The 23,961-nt window shown below is 38.7% G+C and overlaps 1 protein-coding gene across 1 annotated transcript; it reads left to right on the forward strand.

Moving 5' to 3' along the window:
* Nucleotides 1-610: 610 nt before the first annotated feature.
* LOC308269627 (vomeronasal type-2 receptor 26-like) lies at nt 611-22,315 on the forward strand (the record flags this gene model as incomplete). Its single annotated transcript, XM_080704994.1, has 7 exons — nt 611-778; nt 7,473-7,636; nt 7,801-8,098; nt 11,665-12,474; nt 15,901-16,122; nt 17,023-17,146; nt 21,396-22,315. The coding sequence occupies 7 exons, from the start codon at nt 611-613 to the stop codon at nt 22,313-22,315; spliced, it is 2,706 nt and encodes a 901-aa protein (XP_080561120.1).
* Between the last annotated feature and the right edge of the window lie 1,646 nt (nt 22,316-23,961).

A 23,961-nucleotide genomic window follows, 5' to 3' on the forward strand; every position in this document is an offset into this window, starting at 1 on the left:
TTTAAAATAAATAAAGTTCATCTTAAAATAAAATTTTATTCAAAATAAATTTTTAGAAATCATAGGATTTGATGGTAGAAAGATAGTAACTTTTTCTTCATTATTTTTCTCATAAAAATGAAACTAAAAAAATTTGGGTTTCGAGCTGTCTAAAGAGTGATTGTGATCAGGAGAATCGTCATGGATCAAAGTTTAGGTAAAGCCCTAGGAGAGGAGAAAGGAGGATCTCGGGGAAAAGATAAAGCCTCATCACTGGGATCTCAGAACCTTAGTGGAGAAGAAAGAGCTACTGAGAGGAAGGAGCCATCATCTTGGGAGAGTGTGGTTTCCTAATCCAGTCAGATATTTTCTCTTCCACCTCTTCCCATACCGAGAAATGATGATTTTTTTTCAATGCATTAAATGCATTGGCCTCTCTCATTATTGTCAGGACACAGGTGTGTACGAAGATATGACATTTAATTCCTGGACAAAAGAAAATAATTACAGTTAAAAGGACAAGAAGAACTGCAAGATAATTCTTCCTGGAACATATTTTTCAGGTATTTCTTTTTCTAGCCAAGCATTTCTCTTGGGCACACCATTAGCTTGTAGTCATGGGAAGGGGGACATGGACAAGCTCCTCACACTTGGTTCCAGGAGCTCAGGTCTGATTGTAGTGTGTGGAAGAGTCTGCCGATTCCACGCAGCCATCAACAAAGCAAAAGAAGATTCAGAAACAACTGATTCGTGGTGTCGGTCACATCATTTGAATGTGGGCTGTTTTGACATAAAGTCTGTATGTCATTCAAAGACCTGTAGTTTGAAGAGAATTGTGTAGACATATGGAATGAGGCAAAAAAAAATTACATATAGGAAAGTTAATCTGGAGACATTTTGGCTTATGTCAATTCTAATTCTCAGGTCTGCCCTATTTTTCATGTTTCCCTAACAAATAGATTTTATGCTAAACTGAAGATATACCTCAATTTCTGATGGGAGCAAGGGGAAATGATAAACTATCCACCAACTATAAGATTCTGACCAACTGTACACCACTTTATTTATTTATTTATTTATTTTTGGTGGTACTGGGGTTCCTGGAAGCCCTTCTACCTCCGGGCTACACTCCCAGACCTATTTTATGTTTTTTGAAACAGGCTCTCTTACGCCAGCGCAGCTGGCTTCGAACCTGCGTGATCCTCCTGTCTCCACCTCCCAAGCGTGGGGATTACAAGCATGCACCACCACGCCCGGCTGTACACCACTTTAAATGTACTGTATGTGGCCAACTGTTTTGCAATGGATGCCAGGTAAAGCTGTCTTGGCCATTTTCTAATAGTCCCTCAACATTTATCTGCATTTTCTTATTTATCTATTATAAATAAAACAATAAAATTTTTATATACTACTTAAACACGTTTTATGTTTTATTACATAAGCACTCTTGTTAGACAACATTGGCTAGAACATATCAGTAGAGCTGAAGTCCCTTTCTCAAATAATCATGTTGAATTTTGCCTTTTTTTCAGTATCATATGACGATATTACACTGTTCATATTCTTCTGTGATTTGACTTATGTCCAAAATCTAAGGTTTTATACATGCATTTATGTATAACATAGATAAATTTTATTCTTTTCACTACTGTGTACTATATCTCATTATGTTAAACTGTGAATTATACTCCTTAGAGATACTTGTTTCTATTGCTTATTTATTTATTTATTTATTTATTTGTTTGTTTATTTATTTTGGTGGTACTGGGGCTCCTGGAAGCCCTTATACCTCCGGGCTACACTCTCAGACCTATTTTTATATTTTTATTTGGAAACAGGGTCTCTTAAGCCAGCGCGGCTAGCTTCAAACCTGTGCCATCCTCTTGTCTCCGCCTCCCAAGCGCGGGGATTACAAGCGTCCCCACCACAACCGGCTAGTTTCTATTGTTTTTAATTGCAAGCACTGTTTATTCTATCCCCCCTTTCTCCGCACCTCTCTACACCAAACTCCAGAAATGCTATATCTGAACACTTTTTTTTTTTTGTCAAAGTGTATCGCTCTGGCTAGAAATACTAAATAGTTTTGTACATTATGTCAGTTTTCAGACATTGGTTCTCAGACTAAATTATATCATTCTTTGCAGCAATGAAGACCCATAATATTTATCACTGTCTTTTGACTGAGTGCCTAACCAAAGTTACTCCTAAATACTATTTTCCTGGGAAGTTTGTATTGCTCAGAATATCTTATAAAATTTCTTTTACTTTGGATGTAGTGGCACAGGCCTGTAAGACCAATATTTGGAAGAGTAAGCCTGGAGGATCACAGGTGTGCAGTTAGCCTCAGCAAGTTAGTGAGACCATGGGTGACATGGTGAGACCCTGTTTCAAAGCAAACAAATGAAAGGACTAGGGGTTTATCGTAGAGGTAGATAGATAGAGGTAGAGGTAGAGGTTTTTCCCTTTAAGGCAAAAACAAAAGAAAAGCACTCTTGTAGATTCCTTCTTGTGATGATCTGTTTGTGCAGTATACAATTTCTATGTTTGAAAATATACCAGAGCCGGGTGTGGTGGCGCACGCTTGTAATCCCAGCGTTTGGGAGGCTGAGACAGGAGGATTGCATAGGTTCGAAGCCAGCCTCAGCTACTTAGTGAGACCCTCTTTCCAAATAAAGTATAAAATAGGTCTGGGAGTATAGCCTGGAGGTAGAAAAGCCACTGGGTTCCACCCCTAGTACCACCCCCCCTCAAAAAAAGAAAATATACCAGGATCGCATTAGGAATTTTTTTTTTCACATAACAGCCAAGTAGGTGATCTTACCTTCCCATGTTAAATGTAAAAGTTACTTCTGTTCTTTTATCAGGAATGGTCATGTGGCCCCATTTAGAATCTAGAAGATTCTGACAGGATCCATGAGGAAGAGCTCTTGGAAGAATCTGAGAATTGATGTTTCCTGTGGGAAATTTATCTCCAAGAGGACTCTGGCAAGAGTAAAACTAGAAAGGAATGCTCCTCTCTCTGGGCAAAGCCTGGCCACTTTTGTCCTCAAGAGGAAAGCCCGCAGAGTTGTGCAGAGAAAACCCAGCGATTTTTCAAGATTGACCATTCAGAGAAGTTATTTCATGCCCCACAGGGGAATATGTATGTAGATGTTGAAAGAAGACAGAAACCTGTGTATAAACTACAGATGTTTATAAATAGTATTGCTGGGTTAAAGAGTTAGTAACTCCATAACTTGCTTTGATTTCAAATATGTTGAGGTTTGCAATTTAACAAATATTAGTAATTTATCATTTCCTTTTCAATTAGAATATTTTTTTCTTGTCTTATTTCTCTGGTTAGACATTCTAGTACTATATTGAACAACAATCATTGAGTGAGTAAACATCCTTGTATTTATGGTTTTCTGTGTACAAGACCATGTTTCTAAGATCATTTCTTCCCTTCTGATTTGAATGTCTGGTTTTGTTATTTTTTTCTCTTGCATAATTTCTCTAACCAGAACTCTACTACTAGGCTGAGTAGACGTGTAAAATGTGGAATTTTACCCTATCCATTGTCTTTTGAGAGTGGCTTTCTCCTTTTCTGGTTGACAGGGATGTTTTCTGTAGTCTTGTCTTATATGAGCTATATTATATGGCAATTTTTTTCCATGATTCAGTTTATAAAAATAAATTTTATGAAAGAACGTTGGCTTTGTAGATGCGTTATTGGATTAGGTTGAGATGTTACTGTTTTTGCCATATCTGTTCATATACTATATTATATTTATTGGCCTGTGTTTGTTGAACCAATATTTAATCCCAGAGATAAACCCTAAATGATGGTAATATACAGGACTAGGACTAAATTTTCAATTTCCATTAATTTTTTCTTGAAGACTTTTGCATCTAAGTTCATAAAGGAAACTTTTAGAATTTTTCTTCTGTAACCAGGCCCAGTACCCTGGATCCCGGGCTGGGGTTGCGCGGGGCACACTAGCCGGGGCCCGGGTCGCGGGACTCTGGGCCCCGGGCCAGACCACGAGTAGCATGCCAGATCACTGGAGAAACCGGGCCCAGTAAGACCCTGGGTCCCGGGCAGGGGTCGGGCGGGGCACGCTGGACCCCGGAAAAGCTGGGGCCCAGGTCACAGGACTCAGGGCCCCAGGCAGAGTAGTGCGGAGCACGCTGGACCCATTGGGAAACTGACTGGGTCACAGTGCTACTGAGTGCCTGATCCCACTACCTCCTCAAACCACATATGCTGTCTTCTCTTATTTAAAAAAAAAAAAAGGAAAAAAAAAAGAAAAAGGAAAAATATTGGAGAGGGGTTAAGAAGGCCGTGGCGGATGCCAGGATACTGGAGATGCATACAAAACTTATCCAAATGCACTGAAACTTATGGAAAAATTCCCAGTGAAGGCGGACTGCTGTTTCTCTATGTTGTTAAGAATCTTGGACATCACCTGTAATGAGAGAGTTTAGCGGAGACCAAGGAGAAAGGTGGTGTTGAAAGTGGTCTCCGCGATGGCGGTGGAGACTTCTATTCAGGAGAAGCAGAAATCAGGTCCTACCAACCTTATTTTTTTGAAGAAATTACACCAAATGTCGAATGCTACCGTCACGCATGCTTAGGAACACTGGACAACATTCAGAGTGGAAAAAGAGCTTGGGAAGGATTTGAAATGGTGGAGGCAGTGGCAATGGCAGTGGCCAGTACTCAGGGGAGGCAGATATCTGATGCATTACACCTGGAACCTTTGAAATAATAACCCCAGAGGCAGAATGCTACCACCATGCACCCTCGAGAACATGGAATAATTGGTTGGACGAAGAGGGTGCTTGGATTGGAGCCTGCCGAGGGGTGAGGCCAGCGACAGACACAGCAAAGCTGGGATTGGAGCCTGCCATGAGGCAAGGCCGGTGCTGGAGCCTCCAAGGCCGGGATCTGAGCCTGCTGAGGGGTTAGGCCGGTGCTGGGGCCAGCAGCTGGCATTGGAGCCTTCCGTGAGGCAAAGCCACTATTGAGGCCTCCGAGGCCGGGATCGGAGCCTGCCGAGGGGTTAGGACGATGCTGGGGCCAGCGAGGCTGGGATCGGAGCCTGCTGTGAGGCAAGGCCATTGCTGGGGCCTCCAAGGCCGGGATCGGAGCCTGCCAAGGGGTTAGGCCAGTGCCAGGGCCAGCGTGGCCGGGATCAGAGCTCACCGTGAGGCAAGGCTGGTGCTGGGGCCTCCGAGGCCGGGATCAGAGCCTGCCAAGGGGTTAGGCCGGTGCCAGGACCAGCAGCCGGCATCGGAGCCTTCCGTGAGGCAAGGCTGGTGCTGGGGCCTCCGAGGCTGGGATCGGAGCCTGCAGAGGGGTTAGGTGGATGCCGGGGCTAACGGCCGGCATCGGAGCCTGCCTTGAGGCTAGGCCAGTGCTGGGGCCTCCGAGGCTGGGATCAGAGCCTGCCGAGGGGTTAGGCTGGTGCTGGGGCCAGTGAGGCCGGGATCGGAGCCTGCTGTGAGGCTAGGCCGGTGCTGGGGCCTCTGAGGTTGGGATCGGAGCCTGCCAAGGGGTTAGGCCGGTGCCGGGGTCAATGGTCGGCATTGGAGCCTGCCATGAGGCAAGGCTACTACTGGGGCCTCCGAGGCCAGGATCGGAGCCAGCTGAGGGGTTAGGCTGGTGTCGGGGCCAGCGAGACCAGAACTGGGGCCTCACATGAGGCAAGGCCGCTGCTTGAGCCAGCATAGTCTGGATCAGTCTACTGAGTAGCCAGGTCACTACTGGGGCCGTCAAGAGTGGGATCAGTACTTGCAACGCAGCATGCACAGAGAAATATCGCAGAAAATATAAATCAGACGCTTCTCTTAATCAGCAATAACTAGGGGGAAAGGGGCAACAGGAAGAGGTTGAGCTATAGAAAGGGCCCTATAGTGAAGCAACTAATGTGACCAATCAGAGGGTATGTAATACTGGAGGACAGAGCTTCTTTAAAACGCAGGAGGTACATAAACAAATGTATCAAAGTAAATCACCAAAGAAACGTGGGATGGAGGGAGGGAGAGGGAATGGGATGGGGGCTGGAGGAGGGCTAATTGGATGATGTGTGCTTGTATATCCTCTCAAGTCTTGTACTCCAATGTGATTGATATATGACTACAATACACCAATTTAAAAATAAATTAATTAATTTTAAAAAATAAAAAAATAAAACGCAGGTGATACATAAACAAATGTATCAAGTTAATCACCAAACAAGCATGGGATCAAGGGAGGGGGAGGGAATGGGATGGGGGCTGGAGGAGGGCTAATTGGATGATGTGTGCTTGTATATCCTCTCAAGTCTTATATTCCAATGTGATATATGATTACAATGAACCAATTAAAAAAAGAATTTTTCTATTGTGTTCATTAAACATTTACAGTTAGTACTGCATATTGGTAATACAGAATAATGAGTTTCATTGTGGTATATTTGAACACACATATAACAAACGTTGAACATGTCCATGTTCCACTCCCTTTTTTAACCTTTCTATCCCACTCTCCCATCTCTTTCTCTCCTCTAAAGGTGTTTCTTTTGCTTCTATTGCATCGCTGTCTAGATTTCACCTATGTCATAAAGTGTGCAACTTGTGTTTCTGAGTCTGAATATTTCCTAACACGATAATATCAGATTTCACGCATTTCCTGCAAAAGTTAAAATTTTAGACCAATTCATGGTTAAATAATATTCTATGATGTTCTTATAATCCATTGTCTTTATTGATTCATATGTCCATGGGCATCTGGGTGGATTCTGTGAAATAATCAGGAACAATTTTGTCTAATGAAGTTTGGCTTGTTTTTACAGATATATACACAAAAGCAACACCTCTTTTGTCTGACTATTCGAGTATTAGGCTCCACTGTGCTCTCTGATATCCTCCTTCCCGATCTCTGTGCCTTCCCGCCTCATTAACTTTTGATAATATTGTGGATAGCATTTGGATAAAGCTTCTTCACTCGTTCAGACTTAATTTCAGTATAGTAATCTATTGTATTATCTTGGCATCTCTAATTACTCTGAATCCACTAGGAATACAAATCCTTAAGAGTGTTTTATGATATAAAATTTGTTTTTGATGATGTTTTTCTGATGAGAATCAGGTACCAGGTGTGAAGTCAGAGAGCTGTGGTCCCGCAGAGCCAGACAGTAACTACGTGAATGCCCCAAGAATCGAAGGCTGAGCAGGTGCAAATCAAACACACTAAGAGAAAACAAGGCACTCTTTACATATTAGCACACTTGCACCAGGCCCAAACCAAAGCTTTATAAACTGGCCCCACCTGAAGTGGAGAGCCATTCATTTCCAACAAAATACTGTTAGTCTTCATAAGCTCTTAAGGCGATTCTCAATAGAATCTATGGAAAATTCTCAATATATTAGAATATATTGAGGTGCAGGCAATTATACTAATATTTATAAGAGTTAATATGAAATTCTCTTCTGTCTCTCTTCTCTTTGTCATTTTCTTTGTATTCCAGGAGCAAAGCTCTACCCTCTCATCAGCGATCTCTGCTTCTCCTGGCTACCATCGAGATGGGGATGTCATTATTGGCGGACTCTTTTCTCTAAAAGCGACTCTTCCAGACACCAGATATATGTTTGGCTTTCAGCATACAGTCTATTTGCCAGAATTTGTTTTTGCGTAAGTATGTGACTTCTGTACTGCACAGACAGGCATAAAATAAAGTCTGGAGTTGAAAAAATACTTTTCCCTGGAGAATGATGTAGAATACTGTATTATGAATGTCCTGTTTTTTTCATAGATTTTTCATTTCCATTTTTTATCTTTTCTCCTTTGCATTCTAGAGCTCTTCCCAAGCACTATCAGCACCTGCTGGCCATGGTGTTTGCTGTGGAACAAATCAACAAGGACGTGAACTTGTTGTTCAATCTGTCTCTGGGCTTCTCTATCTTCAACGTTGATTTTACTGAGATGAAGGCCGTGGCGAGTTCCATGTCTCTGCTCTCAGGGAAGAGTCCTCCAGTTCCTAATTACAACTGCAGGATGGAGAAGAAAGGCGAGCTGATGGCTGTGGTAGGAGGCGTTTCAACATTAATAACAACTCAAAGTTCCCATGTGCTATCTCTGTATAATGTACCACAGGTAAAGGAAAAGATCTGGCTTGCAAAGTTAAAAATACTTACATAGTAACATATACCCCAAATTTCACCTCTATCTGTATTGTGTTGATAATGTATGCATCTTTTCAATAATTTACGGCTTAAATATGATTTTACAAAATATAATAAAATATGTTTGTATGGTTTAATTCCCCCTTGAAAACTTTTAAATGGAAGAAAGTATATAGGTGATTATAGTGCCAATCTGTAAATTGATCTAGAGTAAGTTTTTCAGTACTAATGTCATTATCAAGTTTTTTTTTTTTACTATGCAATGATAGAACATCTGAGTTATATTGGTGTGTGACAATACTATTCACAGACTGTAGATTCCTTCACATTTGTGAAGTGTAAATACTATGAATGTTTTGATTTATGATGAATTATTTTCTTTGATATCAATTTAAATTGCAACATATTTTATCTAACAATTTATTTAGCCCATTTAGCTTTAAGGACACTGAGTTTGTTTTCAATTCGCTCTCTTATGAGGAGTATTTAAATTTGTGACCCTGTCTAAAAAATAACCTTTTCTTGTTCAGGAAAAACTTCCTCTAAATATTGTTTCTCACAATAGTATTTCTGAGTCAAGTGTGTTTATGTTTGTAAACCTTAGAATATAAAATTTTATTAAAATGTATTAGTTTTTTCTAACATCACAAATGCATGAGAATCCAATTTACTTTCCTCTTAAAATTCCTATAGTTATTTTTAATATCTATTATAAGAGGGTACTAATCATTTTCCTTGTTTAATTTTCATTTACTTATGTTGGTGGATTGATTTTCTTTTATTATATACATACATACATATTTAACACATATTATTAAACATTTTATTTATTTATTTATTTATTTATTTATTTATGTTGTGGTACTGGGGGTGGAACTCAGAGGCTTTCTACCTCTGGGCTATACTCCCAGACCTCTTTTTTAAAAAATATTTTATTTGGAAACAGGGTCTCACTAAGTAGCTGAGAGCCTCACTAAGTAGCTGAGGCTGGCTTCGAACCCGTGCGATCCTCCTGTCTCAGCCTCCCAAGTGCGGGGATTACAAGCGTGCGCCACCACGCCCAGCTAAACATTTTATAAATACATAAATATATATGTAATATAATGTTATTAACATATATAATAGAATAAGTTGTTATTAATATATGTTTAAGCTTGGTTGTGTGTCCAGGGGGATAGAGTCTTTCCTTTCTTATTCATGCTAAAAATATTCCTTTTTGCCTTTTCCTTATCAACAAATGCAGTTTTTTCAGGGTATTAAACAAAATAGGCCTTTTTATTCAATTCTTTGTTTTGAGATTAATGCAAATCGAATTACTTTCTGGCTTTCTTGTTCAGTGAACTCATGGCTGACATATAGAAAAGCTACTGATGTTTTTCAACTGATTTTGTATTCTGCTACTTTTTGAATTTTCTAATTAGCCCTAGAAGTCTTTTTATTGAGTTTTGGGGGTCTTCTACATATAGGATCGTATATCTGTAATTAGAAAAATTTCAGTTCTTTTCTTTCTATTTAAATTCCTTTGACATCCTCCTGTGTTACGGCTCTGGCATGAATTTCAAAGACATTACTGAGAAGAACTGGTGATAGTGGACAGTCCTGTACTTTTCTTTATTTTAAAATAAGTTTTTGCAGTCTTTTTCTTATTTAATATAATTTTGCCTTTGGGATTTTTGGGTATTGCCTTAGTGATGTTTAATATGTTCCTTCTATTTTGAATTTCTGCAGTGTATTTAAGATGAATGGATGTTGGATCATATCATATGTTTTTATCAGCATCTATTGCGATGATTATGTGATTTTTTTCCTTAGTTCCTTCTTTTTTAAAATTAAATTTTTTATTGGTGCATTGTCGTCATACATCTTCATGGGATAAAAGATGGTGGAGACATACATGCATATATCACCCAGTTAGCCCTCACTCAACTCCTGTCCCATTGTGTCCCCGCCCCTCCATCCCATGCTTGACTTAGTGACTGACTTTGTTATGTTTGTTTAAGTACATCATGTGCTTTAGAGAATTTCCCTCTTCCCCCTCTCATCCTTTCTGGTCACCTTATTTGCTCCTCTATAGAATCTCTTTCTTCGTCTAGAGCTCCTCCTGTTACCCATTTCTCCCTAGCTTTTGCATATTAGACAAAGCATCTGATTTCTTATTTTTTGTGACTGACTAATTTCAATTAGCATAATGTCTATCTGGGAAATGACATGTATTGATTTGCATATGCTGAACCAGACTTTCATCCCTGGAATATAAGAGCATGGTCTTGATATACATTTTCTTGATGTGATTTTTGAAATGCATATCATTAATATTTTGTTTAGAATTTCTGCATTCATGTCCATCAAGTATATTTTTGATCATTTTTTTCTTGAGGGATCATTATTTGCTCTTGGTATTAAGGTGATACTGGCCTCAAAATATAATTTGGAAGTATTCTATCTCTTGATTTCATGGAATAATTTGTGAAGCGTTGCATTTAGTCCTTCCGTATAGATTTTGTAGAATTCAGCTGAAAATCCTGTTGATCCTAGACTTTTCGGCAGGAGGATTTTTATTTTTTTCTCTTTGCTTATTATTGGTCAGTTTAGGTTTTTCTGTATCCTCGGTTTAATTTCAGCAGGTGAGATGTTCTAGAAATCTTTTGATTTCCTCTGTTTTCCAGTTTATTGGATCTTATATTTTCAAAATAATTTCTGATGATCTTCTGGATTTCTTTACTGTCTGGGGTTTGATCAACTGTGATAAGTCAATAGTAGATTAGGTGAAATGAGTTCAGGATAATAGCCACCTGAATGAACAAATTAGTCATCAGTTACCTAGTTTTTAAAAGACTAAAAACCATGATACTGGAGGCTTGAAAGTGAAAGTCAGGAGAAATATAGGAATAATAGTAAAAACAACTCAGTTGACTTTTCTGTTAAATAGGGTAGCAATATGAAGGTAATTGGAGAACTTGTGAACAAAAGATTATATATGAAGGGATTTAAAACAATCAGGCTTGTATCCTTCATTGTGTGATAGTTGTAAATATATATATATATATATATATATATATATATATATATATAGTCAATAGATAATAGGAGGGCACAGATATGCCTAGGTATTATAAACTCTATTATGAACTATAAAATAGTTACTATATTTGTTTTTCTGAGTACATTTGATGATACATTTGTAGCTTGAAGGAAAATACTTAGATTAATAATATACATTACTTCTGTGATAAAAAAGCATAGAGACTGATATTAGAAATTCTGAAATTATATATAATCTCTGAAAATTTACTAGAATAAGGAAAGTAGATTAAAATTTTTGTTTTTCTGGGGTATACATTTAAAAGAAATAGGGGAGATGGTATGAAAATGCAAGAAGTGAAAATTAAGTGATGAGTGAAATAAAATATGTGCCTATTTCTTTATAAAGTGATTTCTTCAATTGTTTTAATTCTTCATAGTACATGTAAGAGATAGAATAAATCTATGAATATGCATCATAGTTTTGTGTAAGCAATAATCTTGTCTTCTATTTAGATCAGCTATGGTCCCTTTGACCTCAGTCTCAGGGACAGAGCCCAGCTCCCGTCTCTTTACCAGTTTCCCAGGGACTCTGCAGCTCTGTATCAGGGCATCATCCGACTTCTGCTGCACTTTGGTTGGGTCTGGGTTGGCCTTGTGGTTCCAGATGACATCAGGGGAGAAACGTTCCTCAGGGACATGACCCAAGAAATGGCCAACAGTGGACTGTGTGTTGCATTTGCAGAAAGAATTCCAGAGTTACTTTCTGAGGATATAATTGACAGTTACTTTTTTAGGGAAAAAATTTCATCTACTGGTATCAGTGTTGTATTTGGAGACACATATTCTCTTTTGAGATTTGTATTAAACATTTTTTCCAATGAGCTATGTGGTAGAATCTTTGTCACAACATCTGATTGGGATATAACTACATTACCCTTTGGACCAAGTCAAAGTTACACATATTTTGGTGGAAGATTATCATTTTCTGTCCACATGGATGAGATTCCTGGTTTTAAAGATTTTCTCAGAAGTGTTCAGCCTGCAAAATATCCTCATGATATCTTTATCCAGGATGTGTGGTCTATGATATTTGAATGTCCACATTTGACGAAAGATGGAACCAGAAAATTGAGTCGATGTGCACAGAATGGCACCCTGGAAAGTCGAAGTCTAGATATTTGGGACATGAACACCTCAGCCCAGAGTCACAAGGTGTATGCTGCTGTGCACGCCATTGCCCAGGCTCTTCATGAACAACTCTCACTGCGAATGGAAAAGGAATCTCTTGAGAAAGACTGGAACATGACTCCTCACCCTTGGCAGGTGAAAATGGCTTACTCTTGTGTTCTTCTAGGAAAGTAAATTATGACTGGCATGTGTTTATATATTTTCCTTATTATTTTTAACATTTTGGCAAATTAGATATTTAACTCAGAGGACTTTCAAAGCCCATTTGAAGGGATCTTTGTCTATGTGATGCCAATATCTCACTTTAGAGTTTTTTCTTTTGATTTATTTTTGAAAAGGGGTTTTGTTCTTTACATTTAAAAGTGTCTAAGAAGAATACGTAGCTTGGTTATGAATTAAAGTGGAAACATTGGTGTATCATGGACTCAGTTCACGTCATTCAAACTTTTATGTTCTTTCCACTATATATTTATCTCTGTAGTGTGGGGCATAAGAGGAAGGTGGAGGGAAGTTTGCTATGATCTGATGGTTAGTACTCTGTTTTGCAGTGGGCCTGGCTGTGCCCCCTGGCTGTGACCTTATTAAGTGCTCTTCGTCTCTTTAACTCTCCTTCAGGTGAGACAGGAAGGCTAGAAGGGACCTGAGTAGGGTGTTTGTTTTCCTGCCCAGCTGGATTAGGCTCTAGTAAAGCAGTTTCCCTTAAAGATGAAAAACAGAATACTCTGGGCATGTTTCAAAATACTGTTTGCTCCCCCTGCTGGATAAAGGAGGAAGTTACTCTGTGATTTTCACTATTGAGAAACTGGTGGAGACCCTGGTGAACACATATGACAAAGCGTCCTTCCTCCAATTCCACAAGCCTAGGCCTCTAGGGGCTTTCATCTCCCTGACTAGTCGACACTTAGTCTGAAACAGCATCAATTCTGGTGTAAGTTTCCCCACTAGTTACAGGTCCTTCTTCTCTCAGCAAACTGACATCTTTCTTATCATCTCTCTAGTTTTTAGGGAAATGATTATGTGACCTAAATTCTGTGATGTAGCTCACAAGAGCCATTGATTTTATGTTTGCTCAGATTTTTCCTACCTGTTTGATATCAACACTCAGAAGCTTTTTTACATAATACAGAGAAAATTGAAAGCCTATTATCGATATTTATATTCAAGTTTCTAGTTGTTTGCTTCTGCTCATTTTCTTTCTTTCTTCTTTCTTTCTTTTTTCTTTCTTTCTAGTAGTTTTAGTTTGTTGTTTGAGCATTAGCAGTACATATACTATTATATAAAAATAGATTTTTGCCGGGCATGGTGGCGCATGCTTGTAATCCCCGTGCTTGGGAGACTGAGACAGGAGGATCGCACAGGTTCAAAGCCAGCCTCAGCTGGCTTAAGAGACCTGTTTCCAAATAAAATATAAAAAAAGGTCTGGGATAGTAGCCCAGATTCCATCCCTAGTACCACTAAAAATAAATGAATGAATAAAAAATGAAAACAAAATTTCTTTTGTTTTAGCATAAACATGTCAAAAATCTAAACAATTTCCCTTAACACACTTGTATAATTTTTATACACACAAGCTAAGGTTTACTTTTAGAAATATATACATAGTTATCCTTCCACAGGAATTGAAGTTGAATACTATACTAACACACGTGTTTTCCTATTTGTAGTACCATGATTTACAGTAACCAAATCATGGATCCAACCTAGGTGTCCATCAACAGCCGTATGGATGAAGATATTCACATAATGAAAAATTTTAGCCTTAAAGATGAAGAAAATTATGATACTTGAAGGAAAATGGATGGAATCTAGAATCTTATTCTAAATGAGATGGCCCATTTTCAGAAGGGTTGTATGTTTTTGCTGGCATATAGCAGATAGGGAGAAATTGGAAAACAGAAAGAATCTAGATAAAGGAGGAGAGATGCTAGTGGAGCAGTGGAGGGCCTAGGAGAGACTTCATGAAAGAAACAGTTCAAATATTGCTCTGTTCACATACGAAATGATAAATTCCAATCTGAATAACGTGTAAAAGGAAGGGTAGGGCATGGATCCTACCCTTTATGGGCAGGAATGCTCAGCAAATACTGTATGTATGTATATTCCTATTACTCTGAAATTATTGTGATGTGTTGGTATCATCCAGCACCCCTGAGAAGGAAGGAAGGAACCATACATGGCAAGCAGATATAAAGGGTGTGCCAGGAAACCTAAGTCTTAGCTGAAGCCCTTCTGGACACTGTCCCACAGGTTTTGTTGCCATTCTAAGTGGGAAGGTTACCTTCAGCAAGTTCAACTGTCCAGCCGTGGCTTTCCATGTCCCTCAGACTATTAGAAGGCAAATGTTAAGCTGCCTCTAGCAATTGCATTGTCAACAGTGATGTGTAATTACAATGCACCATTAATATTTAATAAAAAATTTTAAAATGTATGCATTTTCTTGAGGTCATTTTGCCTTTTTAAAATAATCTATGAGTATTTATTTATTTATTTATTTTGGTGGTACTGGGGTTCTTGGAAGCCCTTCTACCTCGGGCTACACTCCTAGATCTATTTTATATATTTTTGTATTTGGAAACAGGGTCTCTCAAGCCAGCGCGGCTGGCTTCGAACCTGCGCGATCCTCCTGTCTCCGCCTCCCAAGCGCGGGGATTACAAGCGTGCGCTACCACGCCCGGAGGTTACGAGTCTCTTAATTCAATGCCTATCATCTGAATTACAGTTTATGATAGTTGTAACACATATGTTTTTTTACTTCAGTGGACATATTTCTACATTTTAACTTTAGAAATTTTCCTGTGAAATTACATGCATATGTCGTTGGTATAATTCCTATTGATGGAAATGTCATGCATTTCAACAAAAGAATAAGTTATTATATAAATTAGTGGTTATCAACAAGTATATCTCAGGCACCCCAGCAACTCTTTTTTAGTTGAAACTTTTTGTCAAATTTAACTTTCTAGAGAAAAGCTTATTGATCTTCAATGTGGTAGGAATAATATGTTTTTGTTTCACAAATTGAAGTAAAAAATTTAAATTTTAAAAATTTTATGAAAATGTTTCAACAACTAAAAAATGAATTATATAAAACTAATATAATTGGAAAATCATATGAATTCAAAGAAATGCAGCTTATATTCTTATAAGTCAGACAACTTAGGTTCACATTATCATCTTTCTACTTAAATAGTTTATGTTATATTTGTTTCATAATAAAAATATTTTTGAGGAGTCACTGTGCATTAAGTTTAAAACCCTTTACCGTATTTTTTTCTTCAAAATGAGAAGCTAGTGATAAAAATGTTCTAGTGTCATTACTATCTGTGTGACCTTGGAAAATTAAATTTTATAATTTGCAAAATAAGGATACTCATACATTTTATTAAGCCTAATTGCTAGTATACATAAAGCATAAAGACATAGACCCTCATCGACTGCATGTTGAGCCGTATATGAATGTTTGATTGAGACAGGGTAAAAGAGGTTGCATTGAAGTAATAAGACTTGTTTCTTTTTCTGTGCTTTGTGAACTCAAGTTCTGGAAATTATTTTCATTTTCAGCTCCACCCATTCCTGCAGAGAGGCCAACTGGAAAGAAGTGTTGGTAAGCGGAACATTATGAACAAGACGACGTCCACGACCCGGCTTGACATCTTTAACTATCAGTCTCTGCTGAATGGCACCAAAGCCCAGGTGAAGGTTGGAGAGTTCACGTTCAAAGCACACAGTGGCCACTTGTCATTAAATGATGAACTCATCACGTGGGGTGAGCGTCACAATAAGGTGAGCATTCTCCATAGGCACTCTTATGAATTCCTTAAAACCCAGAGGTCTCTCTCAGAGAGTAGGAAAATAAGGAAAATGTACGGATTCTGTTAGGTGGATACTATTCTTACTGCCTACTTTGCTTTAGTGGCGTTAAGTGAACTTTCTGGCCTCAGAATTACTGTGAAAATTATTTACTTATTTTGAATTTAAAAAGCTTATCTTTCCTGGTACAGATTAAGTGCACCAGTTGCCTACATAGTAGACTTAGATACCTTGGCCATTTTCTAAAAATATGGATTTTTGGAGCTGGGCGTGGTGGCGCACGTTTATAATCCCAGCATTTGGGAGGCTGAGACCTGAGGATCGTGGTTCGCGGACAGCCTCAGCTACTTAGTGAGGCCCTCTGCAACTCAGTGAGACCCTGTTTCAAAATAAAGAATTAAAAGTTGGGCAGGGTGTGTAGCTCAGAGGTCAAATGCCTCTGGGTTCCATCCCCCAGACCCGCAAAAAAAAAAAAAAAAAAAAAAAAGGAATATGGATTTTTGAAAGCTCATGGTATCAGTGACAATTTGAATATCTGACTCCAATGAAGGAAAATAAATGAGTATTTTTGGGTAAAATGGCCTTTTCAAAAAGACATAAAAATATAGCATTCTAATTTTACTGTAATGTGACTATTTATTAGTTCATGATTAGACTTTATTTCCTGAAAAATTTAAATGATATACTAAAAAGAGGGGTGAGGTATAGTAACAAGACGCATTGTAGCCATTAGTCAGTCTCTAGAAGTTTAGAAGTTCTTGCTTAAGGTATTATGCCACACACAGTTTAAATCTCCACCTAGATAAAGGAGGTTTCTCAGGATCTCAATTTGTTTAAGGACCAGCGTACCCTCTTCTCATCTCTCTTACACAGACTCCATCTGCGGATTGCAAATCTCATTGTCCACCTGGATTCCAGAAAGATGCAATTGAAGGGAAGTCATTTTGTTGTTACGGATGCAGGCCATGCCCAGAAGGGGAGATTGCCAATGTATCAGGTAGGCATTCATAAAGATTATTCTGACTGTGGAAAAGTACACGATGAGACACGGCTCATTAAAAAGGAGACATCGCTTCAGACAGTGGGGAAATTTAAAGGATTATCAGAGACTGTTTGAAAATTTATACTCCAATTCACTGGAAAACATGGAAGAAATCAATAGATTTCTAAGCACATATAACTTACCTATTTTGAACCAAGAGGATATCTATCGAGCAGCCAAAATTATCCAACAGCAACCAACAAAATAAAAACGGCAATAAAAATTAATTCTGGCATCAAAAATAAAGCCCAGGCCCAGACATGTTTCTAGCTGAATTCTAGACAACTTTCAAAAAAGAACTATTCCCAGTACTTCACAACTTGTTTCAGGAAATTGAAAGAGATGAAATTCTTCCAAACTCCTTCTTCCAAACTCACATTAATATCAAAACCAAATAAAGACACCCCAAGAAACAAACTATAGACCAAATATCTTTGATGAAAATAGACGCAACAAATCTAAAGAAAATCCTAGCTATACACACGAAAGAGAATTGTACACCATGATCAAGTTGGTTTTATCCCAGGAAAGCAAGGCTGGTTCAACATATGCAAATCAATACATGTTATTCACCACATAAATAGAACTGAGAACAAAAACCACATGATCATATCAATAGATGTTGAAAAAGCATTGATGAAATTCAACACCCATTCATGTTAAAAACACTGCAGAAATTGGAATAGAAGGAATTATCTCAAAATCATTAAAGCAATATACAATACACCCAAAGCCAACATCATATTGAATGGGGAAAAACTGTGAGAATTCCCTCTAAAACCAGGAACAAGATGACAAGGATGCCACTATATTCACTCCTTTTTAATATAGTCCTAGAGACTCTTGCCACAACAGTAACATGAGAAAAGAATATCAAAGGAATTTAAATAGAAAAAGAGGAATTAAAACTCTTTTTGTTTGCAGATGACATGAACCATTATCTAGAAGACCCAAAAAACTCAACCAAAAGACTACTGGAGCTGATTATCCATTTTGGCAAAGTGGCAGGATACAAAATTAGCCTAAAGAAATCTGTTGCTTTTCTATGTGACAACAATGAATACACGAAGAAAGATATAAAGAAAACAATTTCATTCACAATAGCCTCAAACCCCATAAAGTGTCTAGAAATAAAACTACCCAAAATGTAAAAGACCCCTCGAACGAAAACTATAAAACATTAAAGAAAGAAATCGAAGGCTTTGGAAGATGGAAAGATATTTCTTGCTCATGGGTAGGCATAATAAATATCAAAATGGCCATTCTGCCAAAGGTGATCTACAGATTCAATGCAATTCCTATCAAAATACCAATGACATTCTTTATAGACCCAGAAAAATTAGTCGTGAATTTTATATGGAGAAAGAAAAGACCCAGAGTAGCCAAAGCAATTCTCAGCAATAAGAACCATGCAGGAGGCATCAAAATTTCTGACTTTTAATCATACTACAGAGCAACAGTAGTTGAAACAGCATGGTATTGGCACACAAACAAATGTAATAAAATAGAATATACAGAAGATACACACTTATATTCAATTGATCTTTGATAAAGGGGCCAAACTCATACTCTGGAGAAAAGACAGCCATTCCAACAAATGGTGCTGGGAGAACTGGCTATCCATTTGTAGAAAAATGGAATTAAATCCTTACCTCTCACTATGCACATGAATCAACTTGAGATGTGTGAAAGACCTGGAAATCAGACCAGAGACAGTGAAGCCATTAGAGAATAGCATAGATTCAATACTCCAACGTATAGACACAGGCAGTGACTTCCTCAACAAGACCTCCAAAGCACAAGAAATTAAAGCAAGGATTAATGAGTAGGATGGCATCAAACTGAAAACGGTTTCTGTTCATCAAAAGAAACCATCAAGAATCTAAAGAGAAAGCCAACAGGGTGGGAGAAGATCTTTACCAGCAACCCCTCTGAAAGAGGGCTAATAGGCAGAATACACAAGAAGTTTAAAAGTCGTTACACTAGCAATACAAATAACCCAATCAAGAAATGGGCAACGGAACTGAACAGACACTTCACAAAAGAAGAGATACAAATGTCCAACAGATACATGAAAAAATGTTCAACATCATTAGCCATCAGGGAGATGTAAATCAGAACGACACTGAGATTCCATCTAAACCCAATTAGAGTGGCAAGCATAACGAAGTCAAATAACACAAAATGGTGGCCAGGATGTGGCGAAATAGGAACTCTTTTACATTGTTGGTAGGAATGCAAACAGGTTCGGCTACTTATGGAGATCATTATGGAGTTTTCTTGGAAAACTGGGTTGGATCCACCATATGTTCCCTCTATACCTACGAAGTATCTTTCCACAGGGGTTGAAATCAGAGAACTACAGTAACGTGCATACCCATGTTCATAGGGGCACAATTCACAGTAGCCAAAGTATGGAACCAACCTAGGTCTTCATGAACAGATGAATGGATTGCAAAATTATGGGAAATACACACAATGGAATTCTACTGAGCAAGAAAAAGAACAAAATTGTGTCATTTGTAAGAAGATGAAAAGACCTGGAGAACATTATCTTAAGTGAGATTAGCCAACTGCAGAAAGAGAAGGGGCATATATTTTTTTTTCTAACATGTTCAAGCTAGGGAGTATTAGGGATACCAGAAGTACTCCAGAAAATGGAGGGGAAACCTCCGTGAAGCCAGAAAGGAAGGGTAGAGAAGGAAGAAGGCGAAGGTTTATTAATGGAAAAGCTGTGTGCGACTATATATACATGTGAATATAACATGTCACCATTTCTTCATGATGTTCATTAAAAAGTAATTGTTTTTTTTTTAAAAAAACTGAGTGTATTATTCTTCAGGAAGAGATTATTAACAGCATAGGGCTATATAGAGTATTTAAATATTTTCAGTATAATCTCACAAATGAATGAGTAAAATTTTCTCATTAAAACTGGCATAAGGAGGTATGATGGTGCATGCCTATAATCCTAGTACTTGGGAGGCTGAGACAGGAAGATCACAGGTTTGAGGAAAGCCTGAACAAGTAGTGAGAATCATCAACCCAGCAATACCGTCTTTCAAAATAAAAATAAAAATAAAGCTGGAGGCAGAACTCAAAGATAGAATGAACCTGGGTTTAATCCTCAGTAACACACACACACACACACACACACACACACACACACACACACACACAGTGGCATATAAAAATATCTTTAAGAGTAAATAAAGTCAAATTCAGAAATAGAGCCTATAGCCTATACATTTCCCTGTATTTTAAAGTTTCTTCAATGTATTTACCCCATCAACATATATTTATCTAAAAAATATATGCAGAAAAATACTAGAATTAACAATAGAAAGACATCACAATGTACATCAAAAATTTTTTGTGAAATAATTTTGAATGTTAATAGGAGTTCTAAATAAAATACAATAAAATTTTTGAGGAGCTTTCTAAAATACATTCATTCTATCATAATAAAAGCATTTCTTTAAAACTAATTCATTTCAAATGTTATTATAAGTAATAAAGAAAAACTGCATTCCATGTAGGCCTGATACCAAAATGAAAGTATAAGCCAGGCATGGTGGTGCACGCTTGTAATCCCAGCACTTGGGAGGCTGAGACAGGAGGATCGCACAGGTTTGAAGCCAGCCTCAGTTACTGAGTGAGGCTCTCAGCAATTTAGTGAAACCCTGTTTCCAAATAAAATATAAAATAAATCTGGGAGTATAGCCCAGAGGTAGAAAGGCCCCTGGGTTCCATCCCCAGTATCACACACACAAAAAATGAAAGTATAGTTGAAAAAGCACTAAAGATGATCTTAAATATTTATATTAAAAATACTAGAATTAAGTTTTCTTACTGGCCATCTATAATTAAAACTTGAGGTTTAGAATGTTTTCTGTCTTCCTTTCATAGATAACTACATATATTTTTGATACATTGTATGGTTTTTTCTCAACATCATTTTAAAAATATTTGGTGCTCCTTCTCATTGTTTTTTTTAACTTATTATGTGTATTTTTTATGGAATAAAAAATGATGTAGATTATTTGCCTGACATCATGGAAGGTATTCATCTATTTATTCAATGCTAAGGTCCAATGAATGCAAGTACATTTTTTCAGAACTCAAAAATGGTCTGTTATACATATATTTCTGTTATATATAAAATATAACCAGGAGAACATAAATTCACCTATGTCCCTTTCAGATATGGATGAGTGTATCAAGTGTCCTGAGGATCACTATTCATTTGAGGCAGAAGTGCAGTGTCTCCCCAAAATCCCGACATTTTTGTCCTATGAAGACACTCTAGGAGTTGTTCTGGTCTCTGTGGCTATTAGTTTCGCTGTCCTCACTGCTCTGATTTTGGGACTGTTTATCCTCTACCGAGACACCCCCATTGTGAGAGCAAATAACACAAAACTCAGCTATGTCCTCCTCGTCTCCTTGATGCTCTGCTTCCTTTGCCCCTTGCTGTTCATTGGTCAGCCCAGCCCAGCCACCTGTGCCCTGAGACAGGTGTTCTTTGCAGTTGTCTTCTCTGTGGCCGTTTCTGCTATTTTGGCAAAGACCTTCATCGTGGTGGTGGCCTTCAAAGCCACCAGGCCTGGAAAGGCGTCGCAGATGAGGCTGGTGAGCCGAGGCTCCAACGCTATCGTCGTCCTGGGCTCCCTGATTCAAGGCTGCATCTGCATGGTGTGGCTGGGAACTTCTCCCCCTTTCCCCGATGTGGACTCACAGGCAGAGTTTGGCCACCTGGTCCTGCTGTGCAACGAGGGCTACCCCGCCGCCTTCTACTGCGTCCTGGGTTACTTGGGCTTCCTGGCGCTTCTGAGCTTGATGATTGCCTTTGTGGCCAGGAGGCTCCCGGACACTTTCAACGAGGCCAAGATGATCACATTCAGCATGCTGGTTTTCTGTAGCGTGTGGGTCTGCTTCTTACCCACCTACCTGAGCACCAAAGGCCGACTCATGGTGGCTGTGGAGTCCTTCGCGATCCTGGCTTCCAGCGCTGGCCTACTGGGGTGTATATTCCTTCCCAAGTGCTATGTGATTCTACTGACATCAGACATCAATTCAAGGAAAAAATTACTTGAACATGTTCCTTCTATAAGCCAAAATAATTAATGTTCAAGTGACATAATTGATGGGAAATGAAAAATGATAGGAAAATATAAATCAAAGGGTGGCATGAAATAATTATAACTTCATTTAAGAATGACACCAGTCCTGTAATGCCAAGACTGCCTGCTGCCTCAGCATCTATGTGTTGAGACCCCACTCCACATAGTTAATCGGCAACAAGCCCCGAGAAGGAGATGTCGTCTCTGGCCAAAGTACCCCCTACTTTTAGATACCCTTCATGACTATTATTTTCTTGGTAATGATTCCTTTTAACTCTCTACGCGAATTGCTCCGGTGATGTGAGACCAGGACTATGAAAGAGATTGAGTCCGTGAAAATAAATTCTCTAATAATTTGTCTAAACGCCCTTGGCTTTGCTCAATAATAATGAAAAACTGGCCAGAACTCAGATGCTGTGATAAGCATTCCAGCTACAGCAATCACAAAGGGTCTCCGACCCTCATTCCTATCACTAACTTAGGTTAAGCCGTTAACTCCGGTAAGCTAACTCTGTTTACCCTTGAAATCCTGCCTAGAGACAGAGATGATAAAACTTTGTGTGTGATGTAAGACCCCCGCAGAGGGGAAACCCTCAATCAACCTCGGGATAAGCGACGACGGCAAGAACCACGAGAAACTCTACTTGATGCAAAAGCAGAAGGTAAGAATTTTTATTAGGGGGCCAGTGCACTGGGGCCGACTCGTATCTCACTTAAGAGCAGAGGAGTTCAGCCCCGAGTGACTGAAATTGAGGGTATTTATAGGGAAAAGACCACCAGTTAGGGGGGGTTTGGGCCAAGATACATGCGTTTACAAAATATTACAGAATCATTTGAAAAAGTACATTCTATTGTCAAGTGTTAGATAAGACACTAGGTGTAGTCTCAGCAGGTTCCCGGCACAGGGCGCGCTGACCCGGTCAGTATAGATAAGATGCTAGGTACGTTCCTGGAACAGGGTGGGCTTATTGCATATTTTTCATTCTTACGCTATGCTTCTTAAGCTGCAAGCTGCAGTAATATACACTTTTTCTTTTTAACTATTAGCTGGCTGTTTTAACTATTAGCTGGCTGCCAGGGCTTGCGATTTTTCTTCTAAATGGGGCCTTTCATGTGACTTCGAAGCAATTTAGTTGATGAACAACTTAGTTGCCCAAATACAATAGAGCCAAGGAGAAAGATTGTTGACTTTTACGCCCAGCGTGAGCATCCCCGGAGACAGAGAGACTGGCCGCATGGTTAGGAATGAATATGACAAAATAAAGGACAGACGTTCTAAATATATATGTATGAAGGAAAGGAAATACCATAAGAGTAAGAAAAGCATTTTTGCATGAAGAAGAGCTTATCATAAGAAAGTCCCAACTGGGAAAGAAAGGAATTAGAAAGTTAGAAGCAGGTTGCAGAGAGTTTGTGACAGGGAAATGGATTATTAAAGATGGATAGGCTTTTTTTTTTTTTTTTTTTTGTGGTACTGGGGTTCCTGGAAGCCCTTCTACCTCCGGGCTACACTCCCAGACCTAATTTTACATTTTTATTTGGAAACAGGGTCTCCTAAGCCAGGGCGCGCGGCTGGCTTCGAGCCTGCGCGATCCTCCTGTTTCTGCCTCCCAAGCGCGGGGATTACAAGCGTGCGCCACCACGCCCGGC

This window comes from Muscardinus avellanarius (assembly GCF_963383645.1).
Source record: "Muscardinus avellanarius genome assembly, chromosome: 11".
In the NCBI taxonomy this organism is placed as follows: domain Eukaryota; kingdom Metazoa; phylum Chordata; class Mammalia; order Rodentia; family Gliridae; genus Muscardinus; species Muscardinus avellanarius.